This window comes from Cynoglossus semilaevis, chromosome 17 (assembly GCF_000523025.1).
Source record: "Cynoglossus semilaevis isolate Cse_v1.0 chromosome 17, Cse_v1.0, whole genome shotgun sequence".
In the NCBI taxonomy this organism is placed as follows: domain Eukaryota; kingdom Metazoa; phylum Chordata; class Actinopteri; order Pleuronectiformes; family Cynoglossidae; genus Cynoglossus; species Cynoglossus semilaevis.
In genome coordinates this window covers 5,188,973-5,205,960 of record NC_024323.1, presented here as the reverse complement: position 1 = coordinate 5,205,960, position 16,988 = coordinate 5,188,973, and the positions used below count along the sequence as shown (strand labels likewise).

Genomic DNA, 16,988 nt, shown 5'->3' with positions numbered 1-16,988 from the left:
CCAGAGTCAGTTGGGTCTTCAATGACGTCCGTTACATACGTTTCATATTTGAAACTACTGCGTGCAACTGCACTCCTCAACATCCAATCGCTAATGTGCATTTGAATTCATCAACAACCAATCATTGATGTGCAATGGCACATTGCTACTTTTCGTCAACAGAAACAACACAAATCGTCAAAAACATGGAAGAAAAGAAAGAATGTGTAATATTCACAAAGTATCATATCTATGTGACAAAATGACACATAATATACTCCCATGTGTTAAACATCTTCTAACACCCCCCCACACACACACACGCACTTTAAACTTTATTGTACACAATGTACGTGTACAAATAACAAAAATAAATTAAAACAAAGTGACAAAATATAAAGAGTATTGTCTAATTGTTATTGACAACATTGTTCCTGAAATGACTGTTCCGTCTTCTTCTGTGCATAACCAGTTGGTGCCTTAGTTTTTGCCGTTTTTGGTCAGTAGGTTTTGACCTGTGTGTGTTCAGTAGCAGCGTCTGTGGAATCTCCTTGTTGGTTTGGAAACCTGTCACCATCATGACTACATCTCATCACTCATCACCACTGACTAATCAAGGTCGACAGCAAGTTTTGATTGATAGCTAAATGGCAAATAAACATTTTGTTTTGTACACTTGCCCCGGCAAGTGTACATTTTGATTGGATAACAATTAAAGCAGACTTTTAAAGCGACCAATTAAGTTTATAAATGTTTATTAGATTCATTAGCCTTTGGCGAACTACTTGGAAAAGGGCGGCGAGCTCCTGGTAACTCGCAAGTGACACGTTGGAGACCCCTGCTTTAAACCATCTTTAAAAAAGTATAAGCGGTGCAGGCTGTTTACAGTGCTACCTGGTGGTACAATTTTGTCATCGTAGGAGGATTTGTTTTTCACAAAGGTTACGCAGCAATAGAGGTTTTTACTCTTGATATTATGGAGGTCACCCAAAATTAAGAACATAAAATGTGCATCGACATGATGATAAATAAATACTGGGAAATGTTCAGTTGAAGCAGCTATTTTATTTTATTTGTTGCCTATGTGTTTGCTCTATACAGTTGGTGTGAACCAAGTGACGTTAACGCCAGTTACATTTTTAATTTAATAACATCAGGTCGAAGCTATATCATATTTCCCTTTTGTGCTTTAGTTGTAAAATCTCAGTCTTCCTACACAGTGGAGCACTTTAACCACAGGGGATATATTTGAAATATTTACTTGAATACAAAAGGAAAAGCAAACAAACGCCACAGACATTAATTTAAAAAAAAAAATCACTGAGCGTGCTCAACCATGTCAACATACCCAACATACAATCGACTGTGTACTGACATGATTTCAGCTTTTGTTACATTTAGAGGACCGGACAAACTGGTGCGTTCCCCTGTGGCATCAGCAAACAGTAAGGTCAACCAGGACATTTTGTGGAAGCACATATTGGCATGTAGCCCAGAACAATAATGCTGTTTATGCTGTGCAATGGAACCCCCTCTGTGGTTCATCGATCCCTCAGCGGATTCAGTCCCCTGGGATATTATCTGCATTGAATTGCATTGCATTGTTGTCTGGTTAGCAGAGCCCTTGATAGGAGTTGATGTCAAGGTGAGAACAGTTTAACCTTAATGGGAGACAAACACAGAGAACGACATGAGGATTAATGCGACTCCAGTTCGAGTTGAACAACATTTGCACCCACAGGCTGACAAACAAACTACCAAATGAAGAGCAGGCAGGTAGAATATGACACTGCATATATTTCTTCTATGTTGTCAGGGTTGTTCTGTGACATCACGCTTCATTAGGACACCTCAGGACTGTTCCCTTCTACTATACAGGCCTGCCAGGTTATTCATAGCCACTGCTCAGGTTAAGGCTTGACAGGACGTCATATTTTCTCTGTTATTACAGCTTCAGCAACCAGACCTTCTGTGTCACCATTTCCTCATGTCTGTCTTACAAAATATTGAAAAAATATTTTAATATGAATATGCTAATATAAGTTTTCATTCAAAGCTCTTTTCTTCTTTCAAGCTGTTTTCATGGCTAACATTTAGCCTTTTTGTGCCATTTAACTCTGTTAACTATTTTTAATAGTTTTAGCTTCTTCTTACTTTTTTCTAATTTTATCCAATGCTCAGCCAAAATATACATTAGCCAATTGTTCCTCCTTTTTTCATTATTAGCTTTTTGGGCACATTTTGACCAATTCTTGTTAAGGCAAAAATATTTAGGTGGTTCTTCCGTTCCTTTCCCACTTAACTCACAGGTTTCACGATGGTTAAATAAGTAAATAAATAAACCAGCCTTGTAGGGTTTTTTTTGCCTGAATTTCTTTTGTCAACTTATTACAGAGCTCACATTAAGTCATCAAAGCATTTCACATTGATTATTGCTGCCAGCAACAAGACCTAATCCATCCCTAACTTTGACTTTATCATGCAAGCCTCTGTGAGATTGTTGCAGCTACAGCTTCCATCTGAAATAATTAAAATGCATATGAATAACTTCACTTATTTCTAATCTCAGTGATTTATTAGCGCCATCGTTAATTAAATCATTCCCCTTATTGGTTAAGAATGATGATTGTCTCAGTGGCATTCTTCATTAATAAACCTATAAAAAACGAATGGATTCTTACTGCACCTTTATCAAAAGCTAGTGTTCTTCGGAGTACTACTGCATTCTGTAACCTGTCAGGACATGAAAGTGTGTTGACACTGACTATTGCATAGTTTCTAAAGCAAAAATAGACTTTTAAACAAAAAATAAAAAAAAATCTTTAATCGATGCCATGATGCATCCAAAAGGGAGAAATTCAATATGAAAGCTGTCGCTATAGCAACGCCCCTGCTAGATTCCACCAATCGATGGAATCTGTGGGGTTGTGTGATGAGCCAGGGAAAGGCCAGTGTCCTACATAAAGGGTGCGGGACAGGGAGCCGGGAGCCACAAAACGGGCAGCGCACCTTTTACTGCGAGAACACGACAGAGAAGGAAGCGCTCGTGAAGGAACAAGAAGTGGACAGAAAAGAAGCAGGAAATAACTAAAAAGACATGGTACGCTTATATGAACAAGGGATCCCTGCGTGGTCCTATATGAGCACCCTGTTCATCTTTATCCTCTTCCACTCAGTCACAATTAGAGGAGGTAAGATAACAAATACCATAAATTATTTTTATTGTTGGACCTTAGGAAAAAACATTCTCAATTTTGTTTTTATTTGGTTATGTCCCGTACTGGAGGACGGAGCTTTTTCGGTTCTATTTCAGTGTATCTTCCCCCGTACTGTCAGTGGGTAGTAGTGCACACCGTGATTGTGTGACTCTGACTGAGCCTCGGGGTAGTGCATGGGTATTTTATCTATTTTCCTCTTCTTGTCCTCATCTATCTATTTCTGCTGGGGCAGAAAGGCAATACAGACAAGTGCACTTCCTACACTGCTTTGAGCTGTTTGAGTAACACAGTAAATCACAAAAGCAATGGATGAATCTGAGAAAATGTGTCTTTGACAGATGTTAGTCAGAATCCCTCTGCAGCTGCATTGGAGACACTCATTTCATCCTAGTTCTTTTAAGACTGGGTCTAAAATGTTTTTAATTTTTTGAATGTAAAATATCTTTCTGTGTGATGTGCTTTTTTGGTACAAAAATTAAACAACTGCGTGCTTCTGTTAATTGGGTCCGCTGTGCTCAACTTATTTGTCTAGAAACTCCCAATTAAGCTCGACTAAGTTAGCATGCTGGCTGGCTAATTGATAAAAGAAACTTTGAAGCAGGACCACTTATGATAAAGAAATAATATATAATATATAATATAATACCTCACCCCTACCCCCACTCCTGCTGCTCACTGCTGTCATGTCAGAGCATCTCGTCATGTTGGGTCTCTCTGGTATGGTGTGAACCATCAGTGTAAAAGGACCCTGAAAAGTGACGACAAGTCATTTTCTAGGTCAGCACCTGTAGTTTTGCTTTATTTGGAGCTAATATGTCGGCTTTTGCATCCTTTACACACACCACACATTTGTGATCAGTATTTGTTATATATATATATATATATATATATATATATATGAACAGTAATTTTCAGAGCCTGGAGTTTAACCCTTTGACCCTTGACCTTCGTTTGGGCAGTCTTCTCCCTCTACCTTTAGCTCTGCAGCTACTGTATGTAACTACTGCCCACAGTCTTGCTTTCTCCGTAGCTGCTCTGAAGCAAGAGGCGCCCCTGGACAGCGGTGCCACGTTGTTGAACCACTCCATGGCTTTAGTGCAGCGCATGGAGACGCTGCTGTCCACGGGGAATGGCAGTGACATCACTCTGCGTGTGCAAACCATTTACATGGACGAAGTGAAGGTGATCCAGGCCCACAGCCAGATTCTCACACTGCAAAGTGACGTGTTCGAAGACTTGCTGATCAGACGGAACGACAGCGTTGTGGTTTTAAGGGAGACATCAGACTGTGCAGCTGTTTTTGACAAGTTTGTCAGGTGAGGATGGATTTATCAGTTAAAATGGTTAAGTTGTTTGTTTTTATGAATACATTCTTACACTACTTTTTATTATAAATATAAATATAAATATAAATATAAATATAAATATAAATATAAATATAAATATAAATATAAATATAAATATAAATATAAATATAAATATAAATATAAATATAAATATAAATATAAATATAAATATAAATATAAATATAAATATAAATATAAATATAAAACATTTACTTTTCCTTGCAGATATCTATATTGCGGTGACGTCTCAGTGCGGCTTGATCAGGCTATTTCTCTGCATAAGTTGGCCAGTAAGTACCACGTGTTAGGCCTGCAGCATGGACTGACCCAGTATATGACCCAGCATCTTTCTAGTGATTCTCCCAACAGTCATGTGGTCAGCTGGTACAACTATGCTCTGAAAATTGGGGACACAGTCTTGAGGGACAGCTGCCTGCAGTACCTGTCGTGGAACCTGTCCTCTGTGATGCAGAGTGGAGAATGGAGCGCCGTCAGTGAGGACCTGCTCCTGTCTTTGCTCCAGCGATCTGACCTGATACTGCAGAGTGAGCTTGAGCTCTATGAAGCCCTAGAGGCCTGGATTAATCACAACCAGCCCGACGCTTCTACAGTAGAGAGTGCTCTCAGGGCCCTTCGATATGGCATGATCCCACCTCAGCACCTCTTCCGTCTTCAGAAGCAGTCTCTCCTCATGCTCAAGTACTATGAGTCCATTCGTGATCTCCTCTATTTAGCATTTCAGTTTCACTCTGCCTCACCCATACAACTGGCCAAGTACTTTGATGTGAACTGTAGTATTTTCACTCCACGTAACTACCTTTCCTCTTCCTGGGGATCCTCTTGGGTCATCAATAACCCGACACGTGATGACCGTAGTTTCAGTTTTCAGACTCAGCTCGGGCCCAGCGGTTACGACTCCGCTAAAAGAGTGACATGGAATGCTCTGTTCTCTCCACGCTGGCTCCCCCTCAATGCCAGGTCAACATATACTGAGCTGAGTGCTATGCAGCCCACCCGTACAGAGGGAGGTCGACCACGGATTATTGTAACACCAGCGACTTCTAGTCCAGACTTTGCGGGTGTTAGTTTCCAGAAGACGGTGATTGTAATGGCGAAACAACAAGGAAAAGTGGTGGTTCGCCATGTTTACAACTTCCACCAAAGCACGGAGGAGGCCGGGGATTTCCTGTTTGATGCTGACCTGCAGCGGCGTTCGTCTGAATACCTCATTGACAGCTCCCTCTATCTGCACATTATAATAAAACCTCTGTACCAAGCCCTTCTCATAGCCAGGAAATAAAGGCAGGAAGTTGGGATGACATCATCACTGGTTATCCAACCTCCACCCACACAATCACATGAATATACTCTAAAGTGCACTCATAGCACAGACTCACATGATAATGTGTCAAGTCTGTGACATCTCCATTGTTCTTTAGTTCATGGTTTGTTTGTTTTTTGCCTTCAAATTGTTTAGCGAGGAGTTGTTCCCTACAATAAATGACAAAACTTCAATTGAATACATTGGTGATAGAGAAGTATTCTGTTAGACCATACATAGATGATATGATAAAAACATATTTTGTTCTATTCATTAAAGTTTTTATACAGTTCTGTAGTTTTCAAATAATATTCCCTCATCCATCTTTTCATCTTCCTTTTTTTCACCAAGTATTTCAAATCCACCAAATCTGAACTGAGATTTAGAGGAAGGCATGCACCTATCAACCCTTAATAAACACATAAAAAAACAAATGTAATGTGAAACAAACAATTATTAAATTTTGACCTACATTCTCATGAAAACAACATTTAACAATCATACTGTATTGTCTCGGTTATTTGTTTAAAGTATTTTGTAATAGAATATGATTATATACTACATTAAAATATTAAATAAACTAGAGAGAACAAGGTCTGCCTTTTGTAGTGCCATGTCATGATAATTTAAATAAATTAATGTACAGCCACTAAGCACTGATATGGAGTTTCAACCATTCGTGGTTTTGTTTAAGTAACTTTTGAGAAGAAAGTTATTTTAAGTCAAAAGCCCCAGGCTGAATCTAGCATTAGATTATAATGTCTTCAATAGTTGTTCGTATTAAAAACACTTTTTATTGGCGAAACAGTGGAAAGATTAAACACTTAGGCGGTGCACACTCCACACCCCGTCATGCCTAGCGCAGGGCAGGAAGTACGTCACCACGTCCCTGGAACCTTCAGCTGTCAGACTTTGGCCACCCTAAAAGTACAGGTTTTGTTAGCAAACTAAACTCGAAGAGTTCGCGCAGCGCCGACTTGATTTAAACTCGTGCATTTGCTTGTTGATCGATCATTGGACGCTCCGTCCGCAGAGTGAAGCCCAAAGATTGCACCGAGGAGAAACGTCGTGTTTTAATCGCTGCTCGTTTTTGCACGACAAGCCAGCAGCGATCCTGAGCGGGTGTAAGGGTAGATGCAGGGAGGGAGTAAAAAAAAAGCAAAAGTCTTTGTGCTTCCCTTCCCCCTCATCAAAGCAAAGGGGAAATGTCTCTGTCTAAAGGAGGTAAGCGATACTTCTTTATCTTTTTGCTAACCTATTTGAAAACAACACACCTTCATTTTGTGCGGTTTCGCGAATTAGTTTGCGGAGAAATACTTTAGCTTGCTGGTGTTCAAAAATGTAACCTTGCCAGGTGGAAGGCTGCATGTGAGAGAGGTAGAGAGAGAAGACGCTGTAGCCAGCAGGTCTCTGCTCATTTCTATCTTAATACAGGGGCTCCTATGCGGCTGTGAAGTGGTGTAATTCAGCTTTTCACCGCACACTTTACTGAGAGCATCATTATTGTTAATACTGTTAGCTGAAGGCTAACTTGGCGCCGCTGCGCTTTTGAGGTGCTGCTTAGCTAAGATAGTTACGGTAATGAAATAGAAAGAGTTATCATGTCAAGCATCAGCCAACTTTACTGGGTGCTGGAAATTACCTCTCACGGATTAGTTTTTTTTTCACACCAGTCTCATTGGGTGAAGTGAAGCACACTGGGACCACAGGTGTTTGCGTTTTTCGGACTCATGACTCATCGATTGCTGCTGGTCTTTCTGATTTAACCCGGAGCTCTAATACCACCAATGTCTATATACATATCCTGTTTGCATGTTTAAAGTGTGTATTTTCACCACCGTCAGTATACCTTGTGTTTACGAAATGGCAGCCATTTCAAGGATTGTGAGATTGTGCTGAGTTACTGTACTCAATAAAACGTACACACACACACACACACATAGTTGCAAAAATCAAGGTCTGTGACACGCACACAACATACATTAATTCAGAAGCCCTAACAGGGTTGAACAAACTTTTCCCAATCAAATAGTACAGAAAAAATACCTTAATGTAATACGTGATGTCAGATTAGTGAATACAATTTGCAATTACAGAGGAAAAAAATGACAATGCTGCATGAATCTGAGGGCAATTACCACTTGGCATGAAGTCATTAATACAGTAGATTAATAAGTAATACATTGGCAATAGTGTTAATGATGTTAACAAAATCATCCCATTGAATCATTCCATCCATTGCACATGACATTCAGTCATATTTGCCCTCTGACTAAAACATCATTGTCTAGTCACCATCTTTTTTCCCTAAATGCATCATATCAGAAGAAATATAAGTAGAACATCCTATGTGTTCCATATCAAAAACAGCTAAAGCCACTGATTTCTAACAAGATGGCGATAATGCAGAAAATAACTCCAAAAGTAAAACTTGAATAGATGTCAATTGGTGTGACAAACAATGTATCATGCGTTTTTTAGTCACTGGGACAACTAGACAAAAGAGCAATTTAATTGTTGATTGCTTGAAAGACAGTACAGTAGATGACAAGTCTTATTGCACTTGTAAAGACAATAGCTGCAACACACCTTAGAAATGGAATTTCATACTTAGTATTTTCTGTCATGGTGCAAAATAATAATATACAGTCCACCATGATTGGCCCCAGAGACAGACTTTGGACACACTTGTCCCAGGACAAAACCACCTCATGCCTAACTCTAATCTGACCTAATGTGGTCCAGACTGTACCCATTACTGAAAGATGATGTTGGACTAATTATAAAGCTCCATAAGGGCAACGTGGCTTAATAAAGTCTGCTCATACGAGAATCAGTGCAAAAAACCAGAACTCAAACACAACATGCACCTTGGAAAAAAAAAATCAAGGCCTTCCCTCTGCGTCACACACAGGCTATTCTTGTTAGGCCACTGTATTAACTCCCATTCATTTGTACTGCTTAACCAAAGTCTAACATTAGCCAAATCAAAGTTCTAGTTAAACAAAAAGATCAGAAATTGTGTTCTCCTTCATCTGGAGTTGGTCTAATTACCCATTAGTGCTGCAGTTTGTTTTTTTTAATAGTGGCTATTTTGTACCAGAAACAGAATGCGTGCACACACACACACACACACACACAGTGCAGAATGATGATGTCAATTTACCTTTCACGTTCACCGCTGATGCTGTTACACAATCATACTAGCGTTACCATGGTGGGGAGTACACACTGCTTTGAGAGGGCCTGTGTAGATTGGCTGGGCGCTGCTCAGGCACTCACAGCCCTTGGCCTACCATGGCATGTTTTGACTTGCTGCACCAATACCTAGTGGAACGTCTCTTTGTTGACAATTCACTGGCTGCACGCAGATACTCCATGGCTGCTGCACAGGTTCTGTGCTGATAGTGTTATGGTGAGCACTAAAGCAGGCCAGAGGGGTTTGTTTGGAAGTGTTTTTTATTTGATTTTATTGTTTTATTATTTATTTCTTTTGTACGAAAGTACATTCTCTGCTCAAGGGTGGAGTGGGCCCGAGCACATTGCAATGCTGTTCATTGTATTGCTGAGGCATGTTTAGAGAATGGGTTCTCCCTAACCACACCAATTGGGCAGTGTGGAAGATAATCTGTGCATGAGTCATCAGCGTCTGTGTATGGGCCCACTCAGAGACTAGAGCTTCCTGATGGTGACTTGCCCCAGCTATTGACACTTTGATCCCGTGCACAATCCAGAAATTCTTGTTCCCCATTCCGAACATATTACAGCAAAGAGTCGTTTGGTTTAGTAGGAAGTGGAATTTTTACTGTAAATCGATTGCAGCGATTTGCAGCAAACATGGCTTAAAAATGTCCTCATACAAATAAGTAAATTGTCTGGGTTGATATCTTTTATGATATGCAACTCTTCCCACATTTTACTGACTGTTAAATAAAGCAGTCTCTATTTAGAAAAATTTAGAACAGTTTGTCTGAACGATTACTATAACGCTTCAGCTGAGTGGCAGGCAGATCTCGCAGCACAAAGCAGTTTCAAAGCTGTCCCGAAGAGGGGCAGTGAGCGCCATGCAGGCCTAGTGAAGTGACATCATATTTCCCAAAGGGTCCTGACAGTTGTTGTGTTTTCAACGGATGTGTCCAGTCTGACTGTCTGTGAGTCACATCCCAGCCCACATCGCTGGCTATGGGGTCACAGGACACTGCACGGCTTCCTGAGAAGGGCATTATAGTATTTCAATTCCATTAATGCTTCACAGAGAATACATCTGGTAATACCTCACAGTTAAATATACCACGCAGCCTGCAGTTTTCTGCAGCAGCACAAGGATTGTTAAACACGTCTTTCAGCTTGGATAAAATGCATGATGTTAAATGTTTGGCATGCGATATGCCTTTGAACTGCACCACAGTGTTTTATGTCCTCCTGTTCTGTTGCATAAACAAATGCTATCTTTTCTGCATGGTCCTGGAAGGGCTTTTTAGTGCTGCTGATTTATCCTACGCAGAGGAAATGCAAAATCTATTTTTGACTCAGCATGTGTGAGTAAATCACACTTCAATCTCCCCCGATTACATGACTCTGTCATGGTTTGTCCAGACACTAGAGGCTTGTTTTTGGGCACAAAATGGACCTGTCTGACATTTTAGTGGTTGTCTGAAGAATCTAAAATCTCAGTAAAACCTCACTTCCCTTCCAGCTTAATCGAGCAAAGAAGGGGGTTACCCAGTCACACTTCCTTCAGACTGTAGTGATCTGACTCATTCATTGGTGAATGCAACCCCACAAAAATAGACAAAAATAAACAAAAATATCTTCCTCATGCCTTCTGCATTGAATCGGTTTCTCTGACCCAGGGTGGAATCGGTACAATCGTCTGACCCAGTCTGCTGCAGGAACAGGAAACAACCTGTTGGGTTTATACTTTCGTCATCATATCCTGATGAGGGAAAATACCCAGTTCAGATCCTGGAAAATGGAGGGAAAAAATGTGTTTGTGACCTTGCAAAAACACAGTGAGCACAAGTGTCGCACGTCAAGAAGAGTTGAGTTGTTTTTCCTGTGTTGTTGCTTGTGAGCCCGGTAGCTGTGTCATTCTGGCAGAGTCTGGAAGCCCTGTGTGGGAAGTCCCAAAGGCTGCTGGTAAACCATGTTTATGAATGGACCGCTGTCACTGATCTAACACAGGAACGGCTACAACTGCACAATATCCAGCAGATATGGAAGACAAATAGATTTTGAACAGATAAATAACTGTGAGAATAAAAACATCGATAGTTGATTTTAACTGTGAGTGTAGCTGTTGTTCCTGTCAGCGTATTTTATCCTGACAGGAAGAACCCCTCCTCGACCCCCCTCTCTTTCCAGCCTTTGAGTCATCATACCAGTGTTGATTAGTCACTAAGTCCACCTTCCACTGTTGCTGGGCCTTTGCTTTCAGCACACCTAATCTCAGAGTCAGATAAGAGATCATTTGCTGTGGTTTACATCAATGGAAACTGCAAATGTATTGTTACCTGGAAAACATTCATTTTTTTCCACTCCAGAATGGAACAAGCTCTATGAAGAGACCACTGTGGTTGTGTAATATTTGAATGACGTCACGTTGCCTTCTTCAGAATTTGGCTCTTGTTTTAAATGTTAAACATGTTTTTACAAATATGTTGCAAATTGACTCATTGAAGTTGTGACATCCCATCAGCATTGATCTGAATTTGTGTCCCGCAGGGAAGAAGAAGAACCATGGGCTGAAACTGGACAAAGGAGCGTTTGCAGCTCCACCACCAGAAGCAGCAGCGTAAGATTTTTATTTTTACTAAAATTTTAGTAGTAAAATTAAAACAGATTTTAGTAGAGAGAAAAAAAGCAATTTTTTTTTGTCTTGGGTTTTTGGGGGGATTTTTTTAAAGTACATTTAACAGATTTACCATTTACCATTTTATGTATGACTTTTCTTTGATATATTGACACTAAAGAAAAGACAAACCTTTAGCACCTTCTTGCTTTGAGGTTTTTTGTCTGCTTTTTTCTGGGGATTATTTCCTTGATTTGCATTTTTTAAAACTTTTACCTGATTGTAAACATTTTAAGACTTGGGGATTCTGACATCTATATCTATATATCTTCATCTTCCTGCAGCCCCCCTCGAGATCTTGACTCCAAAGCCTGTGTTACTATCGGAGAGCAGGTAGGGCTGCGTCAGTGTTCCTCTGCAATGCACTGTTCCTGCTGCTACAGCATACATAACCACATCGTCTGCCTCCTCCTTTGCAGAATTTTGTGGTGAAGGCAGATGACTTGGAGCAGATTGAAGAACTTGGGAGGGGAGCGTACGGCGTGGTGGACAAGATGAGACACGTGCCCAGTCGTGTTATCATGGCTGTCAAGGTGAGGTAGGAGGCTTCCGCTCAGGTTACCTGATGCTGCATCTGTCTGCACAGGCCAGGCTTTTAAAAATCTAAACTGTATGCCATATATATGTTCTTGTGGTTAGTAGTGTTGATTTATTAACTGGAAATATTGCTGCACAGTTTGAGTGACTGGTGGGGTGGTTTTGTAGGAGAGAGTTTATCAATTGACATACACTATTGGCGGAAAAGCTCCGCTCACTTTCTGTTCAGCTGGCGAGTTCACTATGCAGAAAGTTTAATATAATTTTTATACTTATTATTTTTCATCTTTTGTTTTATTGACGTAAAGCAGATTGTTTTTGTCCGCTACAGCACTACTCCAGTTCCATTTTAAATTGAAATTGCCCTTTGAGCCAATCCAAAGGAGTATCATGGAAGTATCATTAGTACACAAATATAAATAACAGCAGCTCTAGTATGTCTGTCTGTTTGTTAAAAATGGTACCACAAAGACCCTAATAATAAGCCCATCATAAAGGAAATGGGATTGTATTGGTGTTCAGCCTTTGGCACATTTTAATGTTACCCGTTTTTATGTTTGCACCCCCCAGAGGATTCGTGCCACTGTCAACACCCTGGAGCAGAAGAGACTTCTGATGGACCTGGACATTTCTATGCGGACTGTAGACTGCTTCTACACTGTGACCTTCTACGGCGCCCTCTTCAGAGAGGTATAGCAGAATTCCCACATTGTAAACCCTGTTTGTCTCTGTGCGATCACCGTATCTCACCTTTGCAACATGTGTTTTTGTCAGGGTGATGTTTGGATCTGCATGGAGCTGATGGACACTTCTTTGGATAAGTTCTACAAGAAAGTTATTGAAAAAGGACAGACCATCCCCGAGGACATCCTGGGAAAAATCACAGTAGCTGTACGTCTCCACCTGCATGTTAGCCATGTCTCATTGTACACTCGTTTACATTACTTTTAAATAAGGAATAAAAAAAACCATTTTCCCTAGTAATTAAAATTCCCAACAACAGCCAGGAGCGAGGAGGTTTCCTGAGGCTTGTTATCATGCTGAGGTTGCCAGACAACCAGTAATGTGTGGATGATGTGCTGGGTGTATGGATTTACTGTAATTTACCAAGAAAGTGTCATCACCATGCCTTACCTAAACCCACAAAATTATATGCATTTTGTCTTGTGGCTCCAAGACGTATTCCCTAGATTTTTCTTTTTGTAAATTGCATTTACTTCATCTTTGTTATTAAATTGTAGTTAATGTGACTGTAGGTGAATTATGTCACTTTAGGAAGTCAGTTTTATCTTTCTTTTTTTTCTATTCACTCCACAGATTGTCAAGGCATTAGAGCATTTGCACAGTAACCTGTCAGTGATCCACCGAGGTAACCTGCTCATGTCATACCTGCACACACACACACACACACTGTTTATGTTCCCTCCCACAGACGTCTGAATGTTTTTTTTTCTTTCGTTGACTCTACTCCAGATGTGAAGCCCTCCAATGTCCTGATCAACACTCTGGGCCAAGTGAAAATGTGCGACTTTGGCATCAGCGGTCACCTGGTGGACTCTGTGGCCAAAACATTGGATGCTGGCTGCAAGCCCTACATGGCGGTAAGAAGGGGAAACATTTCTGGTACCGGCCTGCGAAGGGTTTGGGATAGATTTATTATTATAGTTATTTATTGAGGAACTGAGACACTTAAAGACGCCTGGCTGAAGGATCTGTCTCGTGTCTTTAAAACACTTGTCTGCTCTTTAAACACTTTGACCTTTGGATTCCACACTGGAAGTAGATTTTCCATTGGCTAACCTAAAAATTTTGTCTGGAAATGTTGGTTCAATCTGTGTCTCATATCGTCATTTACAGGTCTAAACAGATACACAGCTCATTATGCTAACCTTCGTATTCCTGGAAGAATCTTTAAAAAAATAGGAAAACATACATGGGAATGATTTGATATTCATGTCTCTGCTCATGATGTCTGTTTCAGCCTGAGCGAATCAACCCTGACCTCAACCAGAAAGGTTACAGTGTCAAATCAGACATCTGGAGTCTTGGTATCACAATGGTGAGTTCTGCTGCCAGTCATGACGGTTCATTTCAAGTAGAGTTACAGTTTATGGCTACATTCACACTGCAGTCTTAATGATGAATTCTGATTGCTTTTATTTTTTGCTAAGATTTGAATTTCAGAAAGGTTGTTTACTTTTGTAATTTAAATCCAATGCCATTAGACTTCAGTGTGAACGGTCTGTCATACAGATGAGACCCACATGCAGATGGCGGTGTGACACCACATGTGTTTACAGCAGAGTCTTTGGGCTTTATCCTGCTCTAAATATCCACACACCCAATAACCATGCTATATCTGCAACCAATTATGAATTTATTAGTAATGATTTAACTACTGTGGCAATGCAGGATATATATATTTTTTAAAACAAGCAAAAAAAAACCAAACATACAAACCCTTGTGGAGTTGAATCCAGCAAGGCGGCTTTCACTTACCTCGCACACACACACACACACACACACACACACACACACACACACACACAAACCCTACAGGTGTCTCCGATTTCTAAACAACACAGCACTAAAGCTGAGTCATGGTGACCTTTGGTAATGTTGATGTGTTTGCGGCAAATGACCGTAACAATACGTGATCTTTGGTTTATTTATAGCACAGCCGGAAGAGGCATTGTTATGTTTTAATGTTTAAATGATAACGTGTAATCATGTTTATTAAAAATGACTACAGGAAATAGCAAAACAATAATCCGGCCAATAATAATAATATATAATTTAACCTCAAACTGAATACAATCTGATTTCTCAAAAATCCATTTGAATGCATCGTCAACGTCAGACAAAATGTTTTGTTTTAGTTCATTTGAGTTTGTTAAAGCCATCTTACTGCACATTTTTCCAATCCATTTTTGCCAATCACAAAAACAAAGTGAAATAATTGACCTGACATCACATGATGCCAATGTGTGTTTGTGTTTTTGGAGAAAAAGCATGGTCATGGGAATCATGTCCAGCATGGAAATGCCAAAATGTCCACAGTTGTATATGACTCTGTTTAAATGAGATCAAACTTTTCTCTCTCTCTCTCTCTCTCTCTCTTCCTGTCTGCTAGATTGAACTGGCCATTTTGAAATTCCCCTACGACTCTTGGGGAACCCCGTTTCAGCAGCTCAAGCAGGTGGTGGATGAACCGTCTCCACAGCTGCCCGCTGACCGCTTCTCCCCGGACTTCGTAGATTTCATCTCCCAGTGGTGAGTCCCAGTCTTTTTCAACTATCTTTTAAGCTTCACTTTCGCCCAGCAGGGGTCAGTGTTCACTTTATTTCATCGATGGAGCTGATTAAATAAGATGTTTGCAAGTACTTAGTACTTATTACTCTTGTAATAAGTAATGTTTGATACAATAGTTAAACACCATAAAATTGAACTACACTTACGTTATAGTTGGGCACTAAAAGTTAGATTATTTTAATGAAAATGGAATGAGTGAAATGATTTATAAGCACCTGAAATATTACTATGTGAATGAGAACATAAGCATATTCATATTTCAATTGTTTATAGTAAGCACAGAAATGTTATATGCATATTAAAACATATTGATGCCTACTTGATATGTAGATGTGGTTGTTGTATAGTATGTCACATAACTGTCTGCACTGAAACTATCTTTTTGTTCAAGATTTATCACATCATATTTTTCCTCTAAATCTCCTGTGTTTACAGCTTAAGGAAGAAGCCAAGTGAGAGACCAGCTTATACTGAACTAATGGTGAGTTGTTTATACATAAATATAAATAAATATAAATATATATAAGTTGTTTATACATAAATATAAATATATATAAATATATACATAAAATCCTAAAGCCTTGCTCCTGTAAAATTCTTTTTCAACAACTTCTGTTTTTATCCACAAGAGGCCACTCTAACCCAACACACCCACTAGTTGTATCATTAGCTTCATTATAAATTCTTGATCGTGGTACTCACAAGTCCTATAAGTTATAGTGAATGTAAATTAAAAACATACTCACGAGTCTATTTTTTTCTTTCTGTTTTTGATGCAGCAACATCCATTTTTCACCGTGCATGACGCCAAAGAGACAGACGTGGCCAGTTTTGTCAAGGTCATCCTGGATGACTGATGTGCCCCCTCACCTCCCCAATCCTGGGTCTCCACCCCATTAGGGTAGGCGGGATGTCTCCGCAGAAGAACCAATCGCCTGCCTTAATTTTAAAACTCACTGGAATGACAGACTCTCACACCAACACACAACACACAGAGGGGGGAGGGCGACCCAGAGACTGACAGCAGCCCAGCAGCAGCAGCAGCACTGAAGTGGGAGAGTGGCAGTAATCTATGAACTTGTACGGTCAACTGGAGAGGTTTTAATTCACTCTTCCAAGGTCCCTGTGTGTGCGCAGTTATCTTGACATGACAAATATGAACTGATTAGTTGTTGTTTTCTCTGTCCCACCACCCCCGCCCCTCCTGCCCTCCTCTTTCCTCATATTCCCTTCATGTTCGGCGGAGCCAGCCGGTGCTTCATAGAATGAATAATTCAAATCTTTCTTTGTAAAAACCCTGAACAGTTGATGTGTAAGTTGATGCATATTGAAAGGTATATTTGCATATCTGTTAGTACAATTTGTCATTATACAGATTTTCGATAACTTTATGGTTTAAAAAAAAGAGTGAAATTTTCTAGATG

At 40.0% G+C, this 16,988-nt stretch overlaps 2 protein-coding genes across 2 annotated transcripts; both read left to right on the top strand.

The window, feature by feature from the left end:
• Positions 1 to 2,739: 2,739 nt before the first annotated feature.
• Positions 2,740 to 6,269, top strand: btbd17b (BTB (POZ) domain containing 17b). Its single transcript, XM_008329528.3, has 3 exons — positions 2,740 to 3,170; positions 4,228 to 4,513; positions 4,769 to 6,269. Exons 1-3 carry the CDS (start codon positions 3,077 to 3,079, stop codon positions 5,841 to 5,843), a joined length of 1,455 nt encoding a protein of 484 aa, XP_008327750.1. The 5' UTR covers positions 2,740 to 3,076; the 3' UTR covers positions 5,844 to 6,269.
• A 461-nt stretch (positions 6,270 to 6,730) lies between these two features.
• Positions 6,731 to 16,486, top strand: LOC103392800 (dual specificity mitogen-activated protein kinase kinase 6-like). Its single transcript, XM_008329529.3, has 12 exons — positions 6,731 to 7,088; positions 11,589 to 11,658; positions 12,000 to 12,048; positions 12,135 to 12,248; positions 12,823 to 12,942; positions 13,027 to 13,143; positions 13,570 to 13,621; positions 13,726 to 13,853; positions 14,234 to 14,311; positions 15,386 to 15,525; positions 16,000 to 16,045; positions 16,344 to 16,486. The coding sequence occupies exons 1-12, from the start codon at positions 7,070 to 7,072 to the stop codon at positions 16,419 to 16,421; spliced, it is 1,011 nt and encodes a 336-aa protein (XP_008327751.1). The 5' UTR covers positions 6,731 to 7,069; the 3' UTR covers positions 16,422 to 16,486.
• Positions 16,487 to 16,988: the final 502 nt, after the last annotated feature.

Coding starts and splice junctions, on each gene's coding strand:
- LOC103392800 (XM_008329529.3), top strand. Junction 12,049..12,134: donor GTGTTACTATCGGAGAGCAG/GTAGGGCTGCGT, acceptor CCTCCTTTGCAG/AATTTTGTGGTGAAGGCAGA. Junction 14,312..15,385: donor GGAGTCTTGGTATCACAATG/GTGAGTTCTGCT, acceptor CCTGTCTGCTAG/ATTGAACTGGCCATTTTGAA.
- btbd17b (XM_008329528.3), top strand. CDS start 3,077: ATGGTACGCTTATATGAACAAGGGATCCCTGCGTGGTCCTATATGAGC. Junction 3,171..4,227: donor CTCAGTCACAATTAGAGGAG/GTAAGATAACAA, acceptor CTTTCTCCGTAG/CTGCTCTGAAGCAAGAGGCG. Junction 4,514..4,768: donor GTTTTTGACAAGTTTGTCAG/GTGAGGATGGAT, acceptor TTTTCCTTGCAG/ATATCTATATTGCGGTGACG.